General features: G+C 34.3%; 1 protein-coding gene across 1 annotated transcript in view; it reads left to right on the top strand.

The window, feature by feature from the left end:
* The window catches only part of LOC145687695 (hemocyte protein-glutamine gamma-glutamyltransferase-like), an 88,176-nt gene that overhangs the window by 29,207 nt on the left and 35,777 nt on the right, over positions 1 to 23,192 (top strand). Inside the window, 4 exon segments of the mRNA XM_081761155.1 lie at positions 1,669 to 1,847; positions 15,987 to 16,199; positions 17,500 to 17,630; positions 21,701 to 21,836. Coding sequence (XP_081617281.1) covers positions 1,688 to 1,847; positions 15,987 to 16,199; positions 17,500 to 17,630; positions 21,701 to 21,836 — 640 coding nt within the window. The 5' untranslated portion in view covers positions 1,669 to 1,687.

The raw sequence follows: 23,192 nt of genomic DNA, 5'->3' as shown, positions 1-23,192 counted from the left end.
GTGTCTTAAGGATAAGTTTCATCTCAAGTTTTATCTCTAGTGAAATATCGTATTTCCTATCAATATTGATAACCACAGGCCAAACACAGTGATAGATAGCGACAAAATGTTTTTGATCCTTCCTTTGTCCTTATCCCTATTGAAACCAGAAGTGGTAGAGGTATACATCAGTACCACTTTCGGTTTCATTATTAATCACCATAGAGCAGAAATAGTAATAGATAGTGAAGAAACAGCTTTTATTATTATTATTATTATTATTATTATTATTATTATTATTATTATTATTATTATTACCTGGATTCAGTTTCTCAAAGTTGGACTTCATCCTTATCCCTATTCTTATTCTTATTGAAACCGGAACTAGTAGAAATCTACCTCGTTTGGTTTCAATATTGGCATCTTGTAGCATACAAATCTTACTTTATTTTATAATGTAAAACGAAATTGACATGTATAATTCTGTACTTATTTAGAAGATACATAAAGAGAATAGGTATGTTTACAGAGAAAGTTTTTTTAAGCCTAATTGTTTCTTCTAATATCCATCAAAGAGCTCATACGATTCCAGTGTTAAAGTAGTCCCACCGTTTAACAGAATCTCTATATGCTATTGACAATTATGGTAGAAGATTAATATTGTAAAACAAAAGAAATAGTACATTCATCTGGGAAGATGATCAAAAAAATCCCTTAATTTATATTAAAAAAAAAAAACTTGTCATACAGAAACGGAGACAAAATGAGAAGCTAGTGATGTGTAATTTAAGGTTTAAGAGGATGTAGGTATAATATAGGTACTTCGGATGTTTGTTATCGGCTACGAAGTTTTTTTAAAACTGGAAATACATCATCTAGCTCGACTCGTACGACTAAATCTTCAATCTTGCCGTACGCATGAAGTGTTCTTCACCTTGTCTCAGCTCGTGTGAGTTCACCGTGTTTCATGAGAAGAGGAGGAAGGCAATGAGTCAGTGATAAAGAGCTCACCTTCTGGTGCTAAAGATTCCTGATTTCTTTCCAAGTCATGCAAGCTTCTGGTGAACAATATTGTATCCGTGCGTTTTCTCGAGGTTCTCACTTATCCTCTCACATTGCATCAATTCATTCATAATCATTTCCTTTCATAAATTATTAATCACCAATAGCATGCAGGGTATAATCCTTATTAAAATTAAAATATTTCATTTTGGTTTTCCCATATTCAATAATGATACCGTAAACCTATTTTTGACTAGTTCCCGAGTGAAATTTTACATCGCAGTTCTCATCTCTATGCCATTGCTGGCAAGCAGCAGGGACTATTCTTAGATCAAAAGATCTAATATATTTTAATCAAAAATTTTCTTATAGGCTTTATATATGGAGAACTACATAGGCTATAGTGTAGCCAAACCCAAACTATCAGTTAACTCAGTATGATGTGACTATTCTGTAGAAAATATGAAAACTCGATTTAGGGGTTGTTCAAAAATTTTGTAGCCCCTGATCCAAAAAATTATTTGCCAAGATCGCAATCTTTTGGTCCATTTTGGATCATTTTTCCAATTCTTGTAAACATTGAAACTGGGTAAGACGTTTGCATTCGGGCTCTGAATTGAATAATTTATCCTATTTGTACTGTAATATGGAAAAGTAATTATTCTTTTGTTTCATGTTTCGTTATAGTGAAGCAAATTCGACCAAAATGTCTTCCACATTTGGATTACCCTCGGGGTTTGGCAGCCGTGTAAGTAGAAGCAGCGGAGAGTATTTCAATTATGTGAGGAATATGATGACCAATTTCCTCGAAGATTACACACGGCGTAGGAATAAGGAGAATGAAGTAGACACCGCCAGAGAAGGAGGTAAGTTCTTTTTATTATTATTATTATTATTATTATTATTAGGAAGTATATAGTAGTAGGGGTCCCCGTATGGCGAACTGAGTCAGCAAAAATTTTAGTGACGTCACAGGTCAAAGGTCAATGACCTTGGACCGGGGTCAATGACCGAGGGGTACCTAGGACCACCCCCTCTAAATTTTGGCAGGGGTACCTTGGCCCACCCCCTAAATTTTGGCAGGGGTACATAGGACCAACCCCCTTAAATTTTGGAAATTGCCAAATCTAAAAATTTGGTATGGTAGCCTAGGACCATAGTATGTACCTCTATCAGTATTGGGGGTCTATGTCGTTCCCTTTTATGGGTAAAAAATTGCCAAAAATTCAAATTTCGGGGGTTTTTGACCTAATTTATCCCCTTTGATGAGGTGTTATTACCTTATATAGTTATATGGGCGTATACAGGGGTCCATTACCTATCATAAGACATGGGTATATTAATGCACCCCTTGAAAAATTTGGGAGGGGTACCTTGGCCCACCCCTTAAATTTTGGAAATTGCCCAATTTCAACATTGGGTATTATAGTATAGGACCCTAATATGTATTAGGTTAAATTTGGGCGGTTCACCTCATTCCCTTTTAGGGGTACAAAATTGCCAAAATATAAACGTAAGCAATACGTTATACCACGTGTTTGGTTTTTGGTCGATTTTATCCCCTTTGATGAGGTGTTATTATCCTATATAGTTATATGGTCATGTATAGGGGTCCATTACCTTTCATAAGATATGGGTATATTTGTGCACTCCTTTAAAAATTTGGGAGGGGTACTTTGGCCCACCCCTTAAATTTTGAAAATTGCCCAATTTCAACATTTGGTATTATAGTACCGGATCCTAACATGTATTATGATAAATTTGGGTGGTCCACCTCGTTCCCTTCTAGGGGTACAAAATTGTCAAAATATAAACGTAAGCAATACGTTATACCACGTGTTTGGTTTTTGGTCGATTTTATCCCCTTTGATGAGGTGTTATTATCCTATATAGTTATATGGTCATGTATAGGGGTCCATTACCTTTCATAAGATATGGGTATATTTGTGCACTCCTTTAAAAATTTGGGAGGGGTACTTTGGCCCACCCCTTAAATTTTGGAAATTGCCCAATTTCAACATTTGGTATTATAGTACCGGATCCTAACATGTATTATGATAAATTTGGGTGGTCCACCTCGTTCCCTTCTAGGGGTACAAAATTGTCAAAATATAAACGTAAGCAATACGTTGTACCACGTGTATGGTTTTTGGTCGATTTTATCCTCTTGGATGAGGTCCTATTACCTTATATGGTTATATGGTCATGTATAGGGGTCCATTACCTTTCATAAGATATGGGTATATTTGTGCACTCCTTTAAAAATTTGGGAGGGGTACTTTGGCCCACCCCTTAAATTTTGGAAATTGCCCAATTTCAACATTTGGTATTATAGTACCGGATCCTAACATGTATTATGATAAATTTGGGTGGTCCACCTCGTTCCCTTCTAGGGGTACAAAATTGTCAAAATATAAACGTAAGCAATACGGTGTACCACGTGTTTGGTCTTTTGGCCCAATTTATCCTCTTGGATGAGGTTCTATTGCCTTATATGGTTATATGGTTATGTATAGGGGTCCATTACCTTTCATAAGATATGGGTACATTTGTGCACTCCTTTAAAAATTTGGGAGGGGTACCTTGGCCCACCCCTTAAATTTTAGAAATTGATCATTTTATATATTTGGTATTATAGTACTGGACCCTAACATGTATTATGATAAATTTGGGTGGTCCACCTCGTTCCCTTTTAGGGGTACAAATTGCCAAAATATAAACGTAAGCAATACGTTGTACCACGTGTTTGGTTTGACCTAAGTTATCCCCTTGGATGAGGTTCTATTACCTTATATGGTTATATGGTTATGTATAGGGGTCTATTCCCTATCATAAGACATAGGTACATTTGTGCACTCCTTTAAAAATTTGGGAGGGGTACTTTGGCCCACCCCTTAAATTTTGGAAATTGCCCCTTTTACATGTTTGGTATTATAGTATAGAACCCTAATATATATTACTATAAATTCGGGTGGTTCTCCACGTTTCCTTTGATAGGTACGAAATTGCCAAATTTTAGTACAACCACGTGTTTGGTTTTGGCTCAATTTATCCCCTTGGATGAGGTCCTATTACCTTATATGGTTATATGATCATGTATAGGGGTCCATTCCATATCCCCTTAAATTTTGGAAATTTTCCAATTTAAGCATTCGGTATCATAGTACATGACCTCAACATGTATCATGATAAATTTGGGTGGTCCATTTTGTTCCCTTTCATGGGTAAAAATTACTAAAATATAAACATAAGCAATATGTTGTACCATGCGTTTGGTTTTTGGCCCAATTTCTTCCCTTTGATGGGGTTCTATTACCTTATATGGTTATATGGTCATGTATATGGGTTCATTTCCTATCATAAGACATGGGTACATTGACGCACCCCTTGAAAAATTTGGGAGGGGTATCTTGACTCATCCACTCAGTTTTAGAAATTGTTTTAATATAAGCATTTGGTATCATAGTACAGGTCTTCAATATGTACCACTATAAATTTGGATGGTCCACATCGTTCCCTTTTCATAGGTAAAGAACTACCAAAAATCAAATTTCGGAGGTTATTGACACCTATTTAGCACGTTATATGGTTTATTACCTCTATATGTTTATGTTCCCTTTTAAATTTGGGAATTATCAAATAAAATTCGGTAAACGTTTTCTAGGACCCATTGGTGTTCCTCTTATGGCCAAATATTCAAAATTTAAATGTTATTGACCGGCTTTATTATTGAATAAGTACAGGATTTATTACTTTTTTCATAAGACACAGGTGTATTTGTGTACCAATCTTAAATTTTGGGAGGGGGTACATTTCTTATTGTCATATCAATAATTGGTAATTGTTCTTTGGGTAAATCATTGTGATCACGTGATCAGTTATTGACCTATGATGGGATTAGGAGTCCAGGACATTGGTACATTGAAACTTTGTAGGATAATTTGAGAATGCGTCATTGGTATTGATTATTACAGCCAAATATAAACGTAAGCAAGACGTTGTACCACGTGATTGACCTTGATGAGGTAGTGTACAGGGATACATAGCTAACCTTATTGAAACTTATGACTCATAGTCTTAAGGGAATACATGCTACAACACTGGCAAAGTTATTGTTGATGCAATTTGATTGGCTGATCACTATCTTTCGCGCAATCTGATTGGTTGATCACTATCTTTCGTGCAATCTGATTGGTTGATGAGTTTTAAATCTTTGCTGTATTCAGTTTTTAAGTTTTGTTTAACATTTAAAAATCTTGTTTTCGTTCAACATTTTGCACTCAATGATAAATATGATCAAAACCGTTTATTTGTTAATCGAATAGTTAAAAACCGGATAAAGTTTGACGGTTAACCGTGAAACGTAAAAAATTTTTAGTTTGAAATTTTTTTTGCTTGAAACATTTTGTTTGAAAATTCTTGCTTTCAAATTTTTTTGTTTGAGAATTTTGTTTGAAATTTTTTTTGACAACTTTTGTTTCAAAATTTTTTGTTTAAAATTTTTTTGTTTGAAATTTTTTTCGTTTCAAAATTTTGTTTAAAATTTTTGTTTGAATTTTTTTCGTTTCCAAATTTTTTGTTTGAAAAAATTTTTGTTTGAAATTTTTTTTTGTTTTGAAATTTTTCGTTTCCAATTTTTTTTGTTTAAATTTTTTTAAGTTTGTGCACTCATTAGTGAAGAACCGAAACTGCTTAAAAGAAAATTTTGTTTGAATGTTTTTTCGTTTCAAAATTTTGTTTCAAAGATTTTTGTTTGAAATTTTTTGTTTCAAAGTTTGGTTTGACATTTTTAAAGTTTGTGCACTCATTAGTAAAGAACCAGAACTGTTTAGAACAAAAACCTCTGGCAACATTATGGGGCAATAGTACACGTCAGAACATGGTGCAATAGTACACGTCAGAACATGTGGTTTGTTCTTGAAATGAAAAAAACACAATTCATTGAAATGGATCATTTTATTACACTCCACATACATCCATACCAGATAGTGATTCTGGATATTGTCGATACAATGTATTTTGAACTTCTTGCACTAGTTTGTCTTTAGCATATAATTTTAATTCCAGTTGAAGTCTTTTAAGGTCTAATGCAATATCAATTGGTGGAAACTCAATGTCCATTTGATCACAAATAAACTGTTTATCAATACAGGTATGCACCCACGAACGATGTTGACAACCATCACAATATCTAGATACATGTTGTACAATATGCATAACACATTTTTCAAAATAGTACTTTTTCAGGAATATACTTGTTTTGTTGCACACTTCCACTGCAAATTCAAACTGATGACTTCGACCCAAGAATCCTTTGTAACATAAAGATACAGATCCAGTATTTAAGAAACGTAACAGTTCTTCTTGTTTTGATGCCTCCATGGGAAAATATCTTGCTGGTAAAATTATATTCTTATCATTTTCAAGCTTCACTACGATTCTTAATCCAAACTTTGTAGGGATCATTTGGCTAGCTAAGATTCTATAAGCTACATTCTGTTGTAAATCAGTAATCTTGGTAAATGATTTCATCACATCACGTGTGTTTAGAAACTGCAGACAAGTAGCCATGATGACGTTATCATGAATACTAACTCGAACGATACTTATATATGATGCAAAACTGATGACGTTGCGTTATCATGTTCTGACGTGTACTATTGCACCATGTTCTGACGTGTACTATTGCCCCATAATGTTGCCAGAGGTTTTTGTTCTAAACAGTTCTGGTTCTTTACTAATGAGTGCACAAACTTTAAAAATGTCAAACCAAACTTTGAAACAAAAAATTTCAAACAAAAATCTTTGAAACAAAATTTTGAAACGAAAAAACATTCAAACAAAATTTTCTTTTAAGCAGTTTCGGTTCTTCACTAATGAGTGCACAAACTTAAAAAAATTTAAACAAAAAAAATTGGAAACGAAAAATTTCAAAACAAAAAAAAATTTCAAACAAAAATTTTTTCAAACAAAAAATTTGGAAACGAAAAAATTTCAAACAAAAATTTTAAACAAAATTTTGAAACGAAAAAAATTTCAAACAAAAAAATTTTAAACAAAAAATTTTGAAACAAAAGTTGTCAAAAAAAATTTCAAACAAAATTCTCAAACAAAAAAATTTGAAAGCAAGAATTTTCAAACAAAATGTTTCAAGCAAAAAAAAAATTTCAAACTAAAAATTTTTTACGTTTCACGGTTAACCGTCAAACTTTATCCGGTTTTTAACTATTCGATTAACAAATAAACGGTTTTGATCATATTTATCATTGAGTGCAAAATGTTGAACGAAAACAAGATTTTTAAATGTTAAACAAAACTTAAAAACTGAATACAGCAAAGATTTAAAACTCATCAACCAATCAGATTGCACGAAAGATAGTGATCAACCAATCAGATTGCGCGAAAGATAGTGATCAGCCAATCAAATTGCATCAACAATAACTTTGCCAGTGTTGTAGCATGTATTCCCTTAAGACTATGAGTCATAAGTTTCAATAAGGTTAGCTATGTATCCCTGTACACTACCTCATCAAGGTCAATCACGTGGTACAACGTCTTGCTTACGTTTATATTTGGCTGTAATAATCAATACCAATGACGCATTCTCAAATTATCCTACAAAGTTTCAATGTACCAATGTCCTGGACTCCTAATCCCATCATAGGTCAATAACTGATCACGTGATCACAATGATTTACCCAAAGAACAATTACCAATTATTGATATGACAATAAGAAATGTACCCCCTCCCAAAATTTAAGATTGGTACACAAATACACCTGTGTCTTATGAAAAAAGTAATAAATCCTGTACTTATTCAATAATAAAGCCGGTCAATAACATTTAAATTTTGAATATTTGGCCATAAGAGGAACACCAATGGGTCCTAGAAAACGTTTACCGAATTTTGTTATTTGATAATTCCCAAATTTAAAAGGGAACATAAACATATAGAGGTAATAAACCATATAACGTGCTAAATAGGTGTCAATAACCTCCGAAATTTGATTTTTGGTAGTTCTTTACCTATGAAAAGGGAACGATGTGGACCATCCAAATTTATAGTGGTACATATTGAAGACCTGTACTATGATACCAAATACTTATATTAAAACAATTTCTAAAACTGAGTGGATGAGTCAAGATACCCCTCCCAAATTTTTCAAGGGGTGCGTCAATGTACCCATGTCTTATGATAGGAAATGAACCCATATACATGACCATATAACCATATAAGGTAATAGAACCCCATCAAAGGGAAGAAATTGGGCCAAAAACCAAACGCATGGTACAACATATTGCTTATGTTTATATTTTAGTAATTTTTACCCATGAAAGGGAACAAAATGGACCACCCAAATTTATCATGATACATGTTGAGGTCATGTACTATGATACCGAATGCTTAAATTGGAAAATTTCCAAAATTTAAGGGGATATGGAATGGACCCCTATACATGATCATATAACCATATAAGGTAATAGGACCTCATCCAAGGGGATAAATTGAGCCAAAACCAAACACGTGGTTGTACTAAAATTTGGCAATTTCGTACCCATCAAAGGGAACGAGGTGGACCACCCAAATTTATCATAATACATGTTAGGATCCGGTACTATAATACCAAATGTTGAAATTGGGCAATTTCCAAAATTTAAGGGGTGGGCCAAAGTACCCCTCCCAAATTTTTAAAGGAGTGCACAAATATACCCATATCTTATGAAAGGTAATGGACCCCTATACATGACCATATAACTATATATGATAATAACACCTCATCAAAGGGGATAAAATCGACCAAAAACCAAACACGTGGTATAACGTATTGCTTACGTTTATATTTTGACAATTTTGTACCCCTAGAAGGGAACGAGGTGGACCACCCAAATTTATCATAATACATGTTAGGATCCGGTACTATAATACCAAATGTTGAAATTGGGCAATTTCCAAAATTTAAGGGGTGGGCCAAAGTACCCCTCCCAAATTTTTAAAGGAGTGCACAAATATACCCATATCTTATGAAAGGTAATGGACCCCTATACATGACCATATAACTATATAGGATAATAACACCTCATCAAAGGGGATAAAATCGACCAAAAACCAAACACGTGGTATAACGTATTGCTTACGTTTATATTTTGGCAATTTTGTACCCCTAAAAGGGAATGAGGTGAACCGCCCAAATTTAACCTAATACATATTAGGGTCCTATACTATAATACCCAATGTTGAAATTGGGCAATTTCCAACATTTAAGGGGTGGGCCAAGGTACCCCTCCCAAATTTTTCAAGGGGTGCATTAATATACCCATGTCTTATGATAGGTAATGGACCCCTGTATACGCCCATATAACTATATAAGGTAATAACACCTCATCAAAGGGGATAAATTAGGTCAAAAACCCCCGAAATTTGAATTTTTGGCAATTTTTTACCCATAAAAGGGAACGACATAGACCCCCAATACTGATAGAGGTACATACTATGGTCCTAGGCTACCATACCAAATTTTTAGATTTGGCAATTTCCAAAATTTAAGGGGGTTGGTCCTATGTACCCCTGCCAAAATTTAGGGGGTGGGCCAAGGTACCCCTGCCAAAATTTAGAGGGGGTGGTCCTAGGTACCCCTCGGTCATTGACCCCGGGCCAAGGTCATTGACCTTTGACCTATGACGTCACTAAACTTTTTGCTGACTCAGTTCGCCATACGGGGACCCCTACTACTTATATGTAGGAATTTATTTGTGATGGAAGAATTTCCCCCCTCGTACCTATTTGTACCTCTAGAACTCATTTTTTTGTTCTCTTCAACATGTGTCGTGAAAAGTTCTTATTTCACTAGTTGCTCTTTTAAATGATATGAGTAGTTTAGGTGAACGGTGAACCAATAACACCCTATTTCTTAGATAACCAGCAAACAAAATCAAATGTTTTAACAGAGTTACAATCGCAATTTCATCCATAGTTATAAAACAATGAATGAGTTAATATGTTTGTGAAACAGAGATAGAAAAAAATATTTTTACTTTTTATTGATTTTTTTAGCTCCTCGCCGTTGTAAATCAATGATATAGTGAGATTTTTTGGGGGGAGCAGGACACCCATAAATACTTTTTTGTTTGTTCAGGAGGCCGCGGTGTGTCAGTGCTAGAACGTTTACCTCTGATGCTACATTTTTCCGGAAAATTTTCCGTTCTAAAAAAAAAAAAAAAAAAAAATCAGTAATCAAGTAACAATTCCTTCGTAATCATAAAACTGATTGAATTCATGTACAAAAATGTTAAAAAGTAAAAGATCGTTTAAAGAATCTGAAATTTTTTTAAGACACAGACAATTTTCAGTACTAAGGAACAAGCGAAACAATGTTTCATGAATTGTCTTCTATGGAAAAATTGAAGAACTATTTATGAGTCGGAAAATTTTCATCATTTTTAGCAAAAAGTAAAACAACTTTTTGTGAATCGGAAAGTTTAATTGCTCTGTAGAAACAAGTGAAAGGAATACTCATAGATCGGACATTTTCATTACGATGTAGAAACAAGTGGAAAAAACTTTTCATAAGCCGGACAATTTTGGATATTATATATAGTGATGTTAGGTGGAAAATTTTCCACTATATTTAACTGCAGATTGAGCTACAAAATTGAATTTCTGTAGAGGAAAGTTAGTCAGCAACAAATTATAATTTTCCAATTAGCTTTCAGGAACCGGAAAATTTTCTAATATTTCAAGCTGGGAAATAACAATTTACATAGTGTTTCTCTCTTTCTCTCCCTCTGCGAGCTCCGTTGCTAAGCGGTTAGCATATGCGCCTTTGGCATGGGAGACTTGCTTCGATTCCCGGTGGAAGCTCATGTAGTTCGGATTAAACGTTAATCAGTTGGCCCCGTCGCATATAGCCTCGCTGCTGAAAGGGATGTTAAACTCAAAATCAACTCAATTCAACTCTCTCTCTCTGTATATATATATATATATATATATATATATATATATATATATATATATATATATATATATATATATATATATGTAAAATGCCGAGAACATATATCGAGTTCGTAGAGTACAAATATCCCATTCTATTATTTAAAATTTAAATTTATTAAAAGTGATGAATATTTTCCGATTGATAAAAACATACTTCACTTATTCGTACATCGTTGGTTAGCCGTAAAATTTATTGGTAATAAATATTGTCTTAAAAATTTCATGAAGTGAAAATCTAACGATTCTTCATTTATTCAAAAATGTTTCAAAAACTTCAATGCGTTCTTCCCTCAGAATCCACCTTTGATCTCACAAAATTATATTTCGTCAGTTTAATACTCGTAAGACGAAGTTTTCTAATAGTTTTACTACTTTTCTAGATTTACATACTGCAACATTTTTAAATAAGTAGAGATAATATAAAGTGCCTACTGTAAATGTTTGACTATCCAAAATTTGAGTTTAAGTAACTCATGAAAACAAATACTGACAATTTTCTGAAAATAAACATTTATTTATTCATATATTCATTCAGAAGCGAAAGTAAAATATAACTAATAAGGAAGCTGATTTGTGTAGTTGTTCTTCCAATAAAATAATAAAAGAAACGTAAAATGCTGCACTATTAGCGCTGCGTTCTAAAGGCAACAAGTATTTTCATTTTAGTTTGCAAAATAAAAACATATTTCTTTTATATATATATATATATATATATATATATATATATATATATATATATATATATATATATATATATATATACTTGTTCTATGGAATCGTCATTATTTCCAATATATTTTTATATATAATAATGGTAGTTTTACAACACAAATATTTGCTCTAAGATATTGATTATACAAAATTCCAATATTGAAATTATGATTTCAGAGTGTTAAACACAATAAAAATCAAAGCATTTCTTCTTATTTTCTGTTAAAAAATAATCTTCATAAGAAACTTTTATGTAGTTATTTCATTACATAGGCAGGCCTACATGTGATGAAATAGTGGAATTTTCTGTTTTTCAAATAATTGATAAATTCACAAAGGTTTGTTTTCGATTTCTTGTTAAATTTTAAATATTGGAATGGGATATTTGTTCTCTACGAACTCGATGTATGTTCCCTGCACTTCACACACACACACACACACACACACACACACACACACACACACACACACAGAGAGAGAGAGAGAGATAGAGAGAAACACAATGTAAATTTTTACTTCTCAACTTGAAATATTAAAAAAAAAATTCTGGTTCCCGAAAGCTAATTGAAAAATTATAATTTGTTGCTGTCTAATTTTCCTCGACAGGAATTGAATTTTATATCTCAATGTGCAGTTAAATATAGTGGAAAATTTTCCACCTAACATCACTATACATAGTACTTAAAACTGTCCGGCTTATAAAAGTTTTACCACTTGTTTGTACATCGCAATGAAAATTGTCCGGTCCATGAAAATTTCTTTCACTTGTTTGTACAGAGCAATAAACCTTTCCGATTCACAAAAAGTTGTTTCACTTGTTGCTTCAAAATGAAAGTTTTTCGACTCATAAAAAGTTTTTCAATTTTTCCATAGAAGACAGAAAATATTTCGATTCATGAAAAATTGTTTCACTTGTTCCTACATAGTACTGAAAATTGTCTGAGCCATGAAAATTTTCAGATTCTTTAAACGATCTTTCACTTTTTAACAATTGGTTTAGAACGGAAAAATTTTCCGGAAAAATATAGAAAATTTTCTACCTCACATTACGGCTAAACAACGATGTAGGAATAAGTGGAGTATGCTTTTATGAATCGGAAAATTTTCTGGAAAATTTGCCGTTTAAAAATTTTCCGGAAAATTTTCATCACTGTGTGTGGGGTTCCTGGTTCGAAGACAAGAGGAGAAAAGCTTTCTTGATGTGCCACCCCTCGTAGTGTTTTTGTTTGCGAGCTACTGCTCCCTGTAATAGGAACTGTGGAAGATTGTCGTAATCAAGCTCATGATAATTTTTGCTTGTAAATACCTTATTGGAATTTCTATACTGAGAGGTTAGTTGGTATAGCAGAGATCCTGGTCAATAAATTGATACTGTAGTTTAGTAAGATATTAACAAAAAGATACTAACCTTTTGTATATCAGTTTTATGAAAAGTATCGCATATAAATAATGTAGAACGTAATCTTGACAAATCAAGTTTTGAGTTGCGAGTTAAAGCTGTAACCCCTGCCTCAGGAAATGAAAGGGCATAGAAGTGTTTGGCATAGGCAGCGGCGCAAATATGTGGAGGACGGTAAGACCATTTCCATAATATTTTTTTAAGCGACATTCAAAGTATTTATCAAGTTGAAAAACAATGCTGTGGAGGATCACGGGAGCAGAGTTGTCTTCAACATTGGCAGGCGGGCAGATTTGAGGCGTATTCTGGGAGAACATCAATTTCATCTCACTTTCCTTTGTGGCAATCGGACACAAATCATACTTCTCCCCAAAAAATACATTTCAAATCGGATTATTGGGGGGAGGACAGTTCCCTCCAGTTTCAGGATTGGAGGGGACAGTTCCCCACTTCCAAGATTGGAGGAGACATGTCCCCATCATTCCCCGGGATTTGCGCCAGTGGACATAGATGTTGCTTCTAGAAACGTGTTTGTCGCTGTTTCTTTCACTTTTGATTTGTTGTTATTTTCGAATGCTTATGAAATTGCCTTTAGAGATGATAATTGTTGTCATTTTCCAATGCTTATGAAATTGCCTTTAGAGATGATAATTGCGTCAGTGAAGACAATTTGATATGTATATTTAAAAAGTTGAAAATAAGAAAATGGCATTAGTGATTGTTGAAAATATAAAAATGACTTTAGAGGCTATGTTCAGTTTTTGAATTAATAATAATAGGCCTAATAATGTGTTCAGAAGAAGTTATGTGATAGTATACATAAACTTTCACGCATGTTCAATATATTTATATAAAATTATTAACTGCAATTTAGGATGTAAATTATAGTAAATTTTGCCATTATCTTTCATTTCCAAGAAGAAGTACCACAATTTCAAAATGTTTAACGCAAATGTTACTCCAGAGACATCTAACAACATACGATTTTATGTGCCGTTTATGAATCAACTAGTAAGCGTTTGAATAAGGGAAGAAATAACAGTAGTGCAATTGGAACCGGAGTTCGACAGGAATGTTGTTCATCGTCGACGTTATTTACCTATCTGGAAGATATAGTGAAAAAGAGTCTTCAAAATGTAGACGGCGTTTCAGCAGAAGGTAGTGACGGTTGTTGCTGAATCTGAAAATAGAATGTTAGAAAACTTGAGAAAGGGCTGTGAAGAATATGAAATGAAAATAAATGGTAGAAAGACAAAACCATGGTGATTGGGAAGAAGCTAATATAGAATTAGGAGGGGAGAAAATAGAACAGGTGATTAGTTTTTGGTCCTGGGTAGTATTATTAGTGATTATATGAAGGCGAACGTGAAATAAAAGCAAGAATAGGAATGGCGAAAGACATATTTAGAAGAAAAGAAGGTATATTTTGTGTATTTTTGATGTAGTTGAAAAGAGGAACAGAAATTAGTTGGGACATTGGTTGAGAAGGAACTGTATTATGAGGAATGAGCTAGAGGGTATGATGGCAGGAAAAAGAGGAAGAGGCGAAGGAAGCTACAATTGATGGACTGTATCAAAACAGAAAAAGTGTACTTGTAGACGAAGGAGTTAGCTGAAGACCGTGGAACATGGAAGCTTGTTAGTTGTCACAAGAGAACTGCCTATTACGAAGGAGTACCTATGATGAGGATAATTTAAGAAATGGAAGCAAAAATATTTATTGCAGAGGCCTGTAACTTTTATTTATTTACTTTCTTTCTTTAGTTTTTGTCTTCAATATTGCATAAATATTGCTATGTTATTTTCAAAAATTAAGAAAGCGGGAACTATAAACTATTTGTTGATGAAATAGCTTACTTAAAGCAGAATAAAGGTATATTTTGTTCCGAGAGCCACTATTATTATTTCTTTTAACTAAAAGAAATGAAAATCCTTAATAGTAATTCAACATTTCCAGCATTATTATAATTAGCCTGGTCATGCATTAGTGTTGCTTTAAACACAGAAGCTGAACCAATGGTGCCTTACAATGGCAATTGTGTTTTCTGAAAAATTTCCTCAAGCCATGTTTCTTGGAATTTATTTCAACTTTTTAAAGAAATCCAGACCAAATCTTAGCTGAACAGACAGTAGGTCTAACAGCGGGAAATGGTAGGCTGGTCAACTGCCAACGTTGGCCTTGTTGTAACTGGCCACTTTGCCGAGCATTTGCCAACCAACTAAATTGCCAACTTAATCCTTATGTTGTAACTGGCCACCTTGCCGAACATTTAGTCAACCAACTCAATCATCAACTTAATTCCTACGTCGTAACTAGCCATTTTGCTAAGCATTTGGAAAAAAACTCAAATTACCAACGTGAACCCCAGGAAAGAAGTAGAATTGCTATTAGGAATATAAGATCAAAACTGTTGGGAACATGACGGGAAATTGTTAGTTGACTAACGCACAATTTAAACTATGTTGGCCCAATGTATTTTTCACTTTGTGTAATCACTATTTCCCAACTCGTATGTCGGCCATTAGCTTAGTAAAATCAATTAAGTATGCTGATAAGGCAATTGCAGTAGCTTTTCTTCTTTGGAATTATTCAAACTTCTGATTTTTTACACAATACAGCTCAGATTTCAAAATTTCCTTCATGAGAAAGTCTATGCGATTCAAAACAATATAAATTATAGAGCTTATTCCGTAAGTCACCATTCTTCCAGTCCGACATCTGCGAAAGGTCTCGTTCAATGGTACCGGAAGATTTACACTGTAGTGGCTACGTGGCAATGGTAACCCAACTGCTTCCACGTTGATATTTAACCATTTAACTATATTGTATGTATCACCATAAAACTCATAATACTTAAAGAGAAATATGTACTTAAAGTTTGAAATTAATTTCTTTGGCAGCACCTCAACCGCAAGTAGAGCCATTGAGAGTTGAACTAACGGAATTCTATGCCAAAGATAATTCTAAGGACCATCACACGGACCAATTCGAATTAGTCCAGGACTCTCCAGCCACTCCAATCTTCAGAAGAGGGCAGCCATTCTTCTTTGCAGTGAGATTCGACAGAGTCTACAACCCCAAGAGAGATGTTCTTAAACTTATACTAGACTTTGGTAAGTAAATATAAGATACTGTAGACTTATGTATATACTAATTCATTCCAAGTACTAATTCGTCCAGACACGTTGAAACTGAAGCTCTATTTATGAAATCAAAGAATATTCTAAAAACAATAATACCAAAGTAAAACAAATATGTTTCGGCAGTACAGCTAAAATATATTCTTATTGGAGCAAGCAACTCTACGGAATATGTGATGATAAGTCTTCATACTTTTGAGAACTTGTCATCACATTCCGGCTGCATTTACCCTCCTGGTTGTCCTAAATTTCCATGTAACTGAGATTAAATTAGCATCATTTGGACAAGGATAAAATGAGAATAAATTTCGCTTTCTACTGGGCCATAACCATATGGACAATTAACCGACAGCTCCTGAACGGTTAACGAAAGCTGATATCTGAAGTTGGACAGAACGCATGGTACTTTGGAGGTGCTGTTGTCAAAGACTCTACAATAGAGACAATAGCTCTGGTAACAAACTTAGAACGTTTAACAAGCCACAATTTTATAATCGTAATAAATATGGCAGGTAAATTTCCAAACAGCAAAAATAATAGTTCTCGTAACATTTGACCCAAAGATTCAACATTTAAGTATCAGCAGCAGCGTGAAAGAATACTACACCAGTTGGCGAACAACTCTCATCTTCATTTTGTTTGCTGCACGTGCAGCTATCTGTCAGACGAGAGCGCTTCAATTGTCAAAAACATCGTATGCTTAATAGGCAAAGAACAGTGTCAATTCCGAGGAACGGAGGCGATTGTCTTGTAGACTAATTACGATGTTCATTGAGTTGGAGTAAACTTTCGAATTTCTTATGTATGGAGTAGTTTGTAAAAATAATGAATTAACTACACTTCATCTCTGGGCTCTGTGTATTTTATGTGTAGTTAGCAAGTATAAGATTACACTGGATAATTTATGAAATAATTGCTTTATATAGCTCGATTCAAATCTACATACATTCATAGTTTTTACCCCAATTATGTTTGTTAACAAACAATATTTTAAATTCAAAGAAGTTGGAGAAAGTACAGTGAAAAAGTATTTAACTTGGCTGTTCTGATTCCGTAGATGCCACAAGTGGCCAACTTTTTCGACTGACAATAGCCCCAAGTTTGAATATGAGCTAAATTTAGCAGGTGAAGTTTTAAAAGTGGCCACGTAGCAAATTCTACTGGAATTAGATGCTTTTATGAAAAAAAAAGAAAAGAAAAAAGAAAAGAAAAGAAAAGAAATAAAAAAAGAAAAACTGTACATGTGTTTTTATCTTTTTTTCATTATCTAAAGGACCAAAGCCCTCTGCACCAAAAGGAACTAAAGTCGTCCTTCCTGTGGGAGGCCAGAAGGAATTCTCCCAGGAAAACTCAAAATGGGATGTTCGTATTCATCACAAGGAAGGAAATACTGTAACATTGCAGGCAAGTATAGTTTTACATTTAGAGTTCCACGCTTAAAATAATATAATGGTCTCTTATCCTTATTTTCTAGATGTACTGTACATAGCTAACGTTTTCCAGTGTTACCTTGTTTGGCCTCATATATCAATATACGTACAATGTCGGCTGTCCCAAAATCCAATTTTAACTTTTTGCTACATAGGCGCAATTGAATGCAAAAGTGCTTTGCTACTATTAATTGAATTTGATTCTATAGTAACGTTCGCAAAATTGTATTCCCTATTCAAATTCACTAATTTATTCACAAAAGAAAATCTAGATTTCAGAAAGTACTTTCATTTTTGAGCGTACAAAGTCCAATGGCTTTCGCTGTGCACCAATTAGAACTGTCACTGCAAATCAGCGCCAGTTGCAAAGGAAAGTGAGGAAAAAACATTTAGGCCTATAAGGTTTATTCAGGCATTTTTGTGCATGTATATATATTCTTATACGTTATTCACTTTTTTGGTTCTCGAAAAGCATTAAACAATGGTTGAGATGGGATGAAAGAAGGAAATACTGAATAAGTTAGCCAAAATTATTATTATTATCGTAATGGATTAGGTATAATACTATTTATAGTTCGAAGTAGATGTCGGAGTGTCCGTGATCAATTTGAAGTGTCAAGAACACATCAGACGGGATGTGGTGATACTTCAGTGAATAGCAAGGGAAAAAGTGGTTCTGAAAAGGTAGCGGGACGCATGACATCACTCGGTCCCCCGTGCCTATCTTTGCCCATTGTATTTTTTTTGGAAAGTGGGGGGAGGCCACAGATTTTCTCTGGTAGTGGGGGAACGACATCCGAAAGCGTTGCCAATTACTTTTATCCCTGGTGAATAGTATATGAACAACCACTCGGTTGGATAAATTTCACATCACGATCATTGGGACCAAACACTATGCGTGCGTCAATGGGACATTGTTTCTGGCCGGTATTCGTCACTGCGCCTTCAAAAACTGATATTTACAGTTTTTGCTCAAAATGTGATTTTTAACTAATGTAGAAGCAGTTTGATGTAGCTAGATTGTAGAGCATATACCTACAAAGATCCTTATTTGATATCATTCATTTAAGGGGTAATTACGTCATAAACAACGACTGCCATGATGTTGCAGTCGAATTGCTACGATCATTTTCCGCTCAGTGTTTTCAAAGACATTTAGCTAATTTTGCGTTTCAACGGTAGCAATTATGCACACCAGCACCAGCAGCTGATTTTCTTCCTGCCACCTGACAAACAATGAATTTGTTTTCTTATCTCTTCTATAATATTTTGAATTTTACACATAGAGGTTTTTGAAGGCGCGTTGAGTTGATAACTTCAGAAAAGAAAAACATATAAAAGATATGACGGCACTCTGAAAATCTGATGTTCAGGATACAAATACAGAGATCACCATTTTAACAGAAGTTTTCCTAGGGTTTCCGTCAATTCTATCACATGAGTGCTGGGATTGTATCTTTAAATGTATTTGGTCGAATTCCTTCCTAACTTTTATTTTTATTGTTAACTATTAATTCAGTACAATATCCTTTTGGCTGCACCTGAAACACTGTAACTAAATTAGCGAAAATAACACAATACAGAGTGTAGTAAGGTATTAATTAAGGGCTTTATATAAAAAGTATAGTGAAAATTTCATATCAAATAAAGAAATTTTAAGATTTGTATATTGGGCAGAAATATTTTGGTGAGAGCTACAATAATAAATGTAGTTTTTGTACACGGTGGTTTGGTGAAAATTTCTAGAAAAATGAATGTAGTTTTGTATAGGGGATTCTTCAAAGAATCGACTAAAGTTTTTTTTCTTTTTAAATTAGTAGTGTTTTGCAAGTGAGCTAAGAGCTCCCTCATGGCTATGTGGATAGCGTACGCGCCTTTCGCGTTGGAGACCCGTATTCAATTACTGGCGGGAGCTCATGTGGTTCAGATTCTACGTTAAGTTGTAGGTCCACGTCTCACATAGTCTTGCTGCTGAACTGGACGATAAACTCAAATCTAATTAACTAACTAAGTAGCTAAGCTCCTTTTATTATTTCATACTTGTAGACTATAATTTGCAATACTAAAAACAATAGTTGTTCAAGTTTCGGAAGCTGATAGTTTGCTGGTCTTCCATCTATTAACATTCCATTATCACAAATGTTCAAGTGCTCTACAACCTATTCATTCCATGTTAGAGATGACGATTGCAAACTTCCTCTATGGCCACCCCCTGTCGAATATGTGATACAGTATGGGATATTTTTTGTTGAGATTTCGTTAGACACACTGTTTCTGTGTATCACCAATACTAAAGTATTTACAGGGTTTGTGGGACCGAATGAAACATACACAGCCGGCCACAACGCCAACCATGTCTTGTTTTGTATGACAGGAACTTGCTTACCATTTACATGTGTACTGTTTCACTAGATTACATTCATTGATAAATACAATACCGACATGCTTTGTCTGTTACAGCAGGAATTTGGTTAGCGTTTAGACGTATGCTGCTTGACCAATGGTCATGTTTAATCAGCAGTGGCGCAACCAGGGATTTATTTCGGGAGGGGCCAAGATTATCTAGCACAGTAGTCTGCAAACGACGTGCTGCACCAGCTGATATGGACAAACAGGGGCGGCGATTTGGGGGACAAGAGGGGGCAGTTTCCCCCCACTATTTTGAAGTGACCCCGTAATGTATATAGTTTCGTTTGGAAATATAAAGTTTTGTATGTATTACTGGTTCATAGAAAAAAATGGTGCCATATAATATTTGTCGTTGCGTGAGTACGTATTAGTTATTTGTCTTCCCGTGGAGTTAAGAAAGCTACAGGAATTGTGTTTTAATTGCAATTAAAAGCAATTAATATTGCAATTGTGTATTTCTTTAAATGTCGTAGGATATGCCTGTAGTATTTACTGTCTTTCATTATCTAAACCGTAAGAGTAATAACATACATTTAATGACATGTGTAAAATTAAAAAATATAAGTTGTTCATTAATCCCCAGTTTCAATATAACTTCTACAAAACAAGCCTCATTATTCATTACTATGATTAATATTATCGTTTCTATTTATTTGTTTTGCAAATTTGTTATTAAATAATTTGATCACACAATTTTTCACACAGAATTTTAAGATGTTCATGACCAAGGAATCAAACCTCTTCTTACACTTTCGTTATTTATGAGTAACTACTTGCGTTGCTCTTGTCAATTTACTTAATAAAATATGAAATACGATATATGGTATTTTCACTAAAAAAGATAATATCCTATTAGTTATACAACCTTTCGTCAAATTGTTAAAAACAATCAGGAAAACTAACATTGCTATACAAATATTCAGATCATTCCTTGCTCCCCCCCTTACTTTTAACGTCCAATCACCGCCACTGTGGACAAAATTGAAAGTTTGAAATTACAATTAGCCCCAATACAAGAAATTTAGTTATCCCTAGTATTAACATGCTGAAAGTCCTTAAAATAAAAATTCAAATTCAGAATTATTAAGACGATATTTCGCACATGATGTCTCATGCTTCAATACTTACTACATATTAAGAGCATTCATCACGCACGGTGCGTGTATGTGTGTAAGTTTGCATACTTTTAAAGACACTGGATAAATAACAAGCAATAATAATTGTTTGGAAATTTCACCCAAAAAAATTCTACAGCGCTGCTGTATAAGATAGGGCAGATTAGTTTCGGAGGGGGCCTGGTCCCCCTGAGCTCATGGCTGGTTGCGCCACTGTTAATTAGGCATTAAAAAATAATTACTGATAAAATATGTGCTGCTAAATGTGCAAATATTAAAGACCACAAAACCAGGCTTTGTCGGATATGTTATGAATGTGTTTGCAATTGAGATATGCTACTTGACCAAAGGTAAGCACTTGAATATATATATATATATATATATATATATATATATATATATATATATATATATATATATTCTTCCACGGTCTCCGTATATGGTAGTAAACACCTGTTCTATGAACACCTTGCAGTTACGCTCCCTAACAATCAAATTCGGTATTTTTATTTCATCACAGATAATCATACCTGCAACAGCTCAAGTTGGAATTTGGAAGTGTACAATTCAAACAAATGTTAGCGGCGAAAGAAGCGCTGCTCAGAAGTACAAATGCAAGGAAGACATGTACGTCCTCTTCAACCCATGGTGCAAAGGTAAGTCCCGAATGCTGCACAATGCTGTATCAGGTGAGAATGTCTGGGAAAGCAATTTCCAGAAATTTTTTTTATCCTAAATAAAACATCTTTGTTTTTGTTGTTATTAAATTTATTTGAAGCTGAAACTGCCAGTTTCAGGAGCTTTCTCTAAAATTAACATATCGTTAAACAAAATTTTTAATCTGTGTAATTTGTAAGTCACTGTCTGTAATATTATTCAAGATCATACCGGCTCCGTGAAAATGGAACAGCCAGACTTTACCTGTTCTTCCGTCGTCTTATTTTCATAGATGGAACTAGGAGTATGGATGCATAAGACTCCGAAGTTTTTAAAAAGTGATAAAAATATCACACACAAAGTTATAACAAAAGATGAACAAAAAGCTTTATTACATAGCAAAGTAAAATTACATCAATAAATTGAACTGAACGAAACGCTAGCTTTCCGCCATTTCCAATATACTAAAGGGAATCACTCAACGGCACAGATTCCACTAGTTCCTCGCTACATCCCTAAGTTCTTATCTGCTCAGTTTTATTCGGAAGAAAACGTCCTTATCACTTGCGATTGGAGTGCGGAAGACGAAAGTGTACAGCTCACAGATGACGAGAAGAACCCTAAAACAGGGTAAGCGGGGAAAGGTCAACGACACGGTCAAGTCCATTTTCGGTTTTTGAGGTGTGGGCTATACTTAGATGTCGTCTGCCACTCCGGGTAGTTATCTGTGTGCTATTCCGTGGTGTCATTTGAAACCCCCGTGCGAAAAGTGGGCGAGCCCATACCTACGTCACATTACTTCTGCTAGGGTTCTTCTCGTCATCTGTGAGCTGTACACCGCACGGCGCTTGCTTCCAGTAGACCAACGAATTAGTTTCTTACCTCTTAGAAAATACAAAATAAATCTTATTACAAGCACAAAATGGGGTACAGGCTGTTTCGTCTGTTCGATGAAGATGTCGCCACTGCTTCTCAAATAAGTCACATGATTGACTATGGTCGGCCTCAATATCCCAATTTGAGTGGTTCCTTTTCTGTGATTCATGGACATTCCATACGTGATGCTTCCTGGAGGAATTCATCACCATTCTTGCTAAACCACTTTTGCACTGTTAGCTCGTTTTCCACATCCCTACTGAATGTCTGACATATTTTTCTTCCAATTTTAGCGGTTTCGTTTTAAGTTTAAACTCGTAAAACACACAGGCTCTCGTAACACTGTCCAATTTTGCAGAGTTTGACTACTTTCACTAACGTCACCATTTAACTCTGACGTTCAAAACCAGCAGGGTACAAGAGCAAACACACTAACATGTTATCTTTCATTTCTCATCTCGAAACGAAAGATGAAGTGT

This window comes from Thermobia domestica, chromosome 1, assembly GCF_964235325.1.
Source record: "Thermobia domestica chromosome 1, izTheDome1.hap1.1, whole genome shotgun sequence".
Taxonomy (NCBI): Eukaryota; Metazoa; Arthropoda; class Insecta; order Zygentoma; family Lepismatidae; genus Thermobia; species Thermobia domestica.
This window is presented reverse-complemented; position numbering and strand designations above follow the sequence as displayed.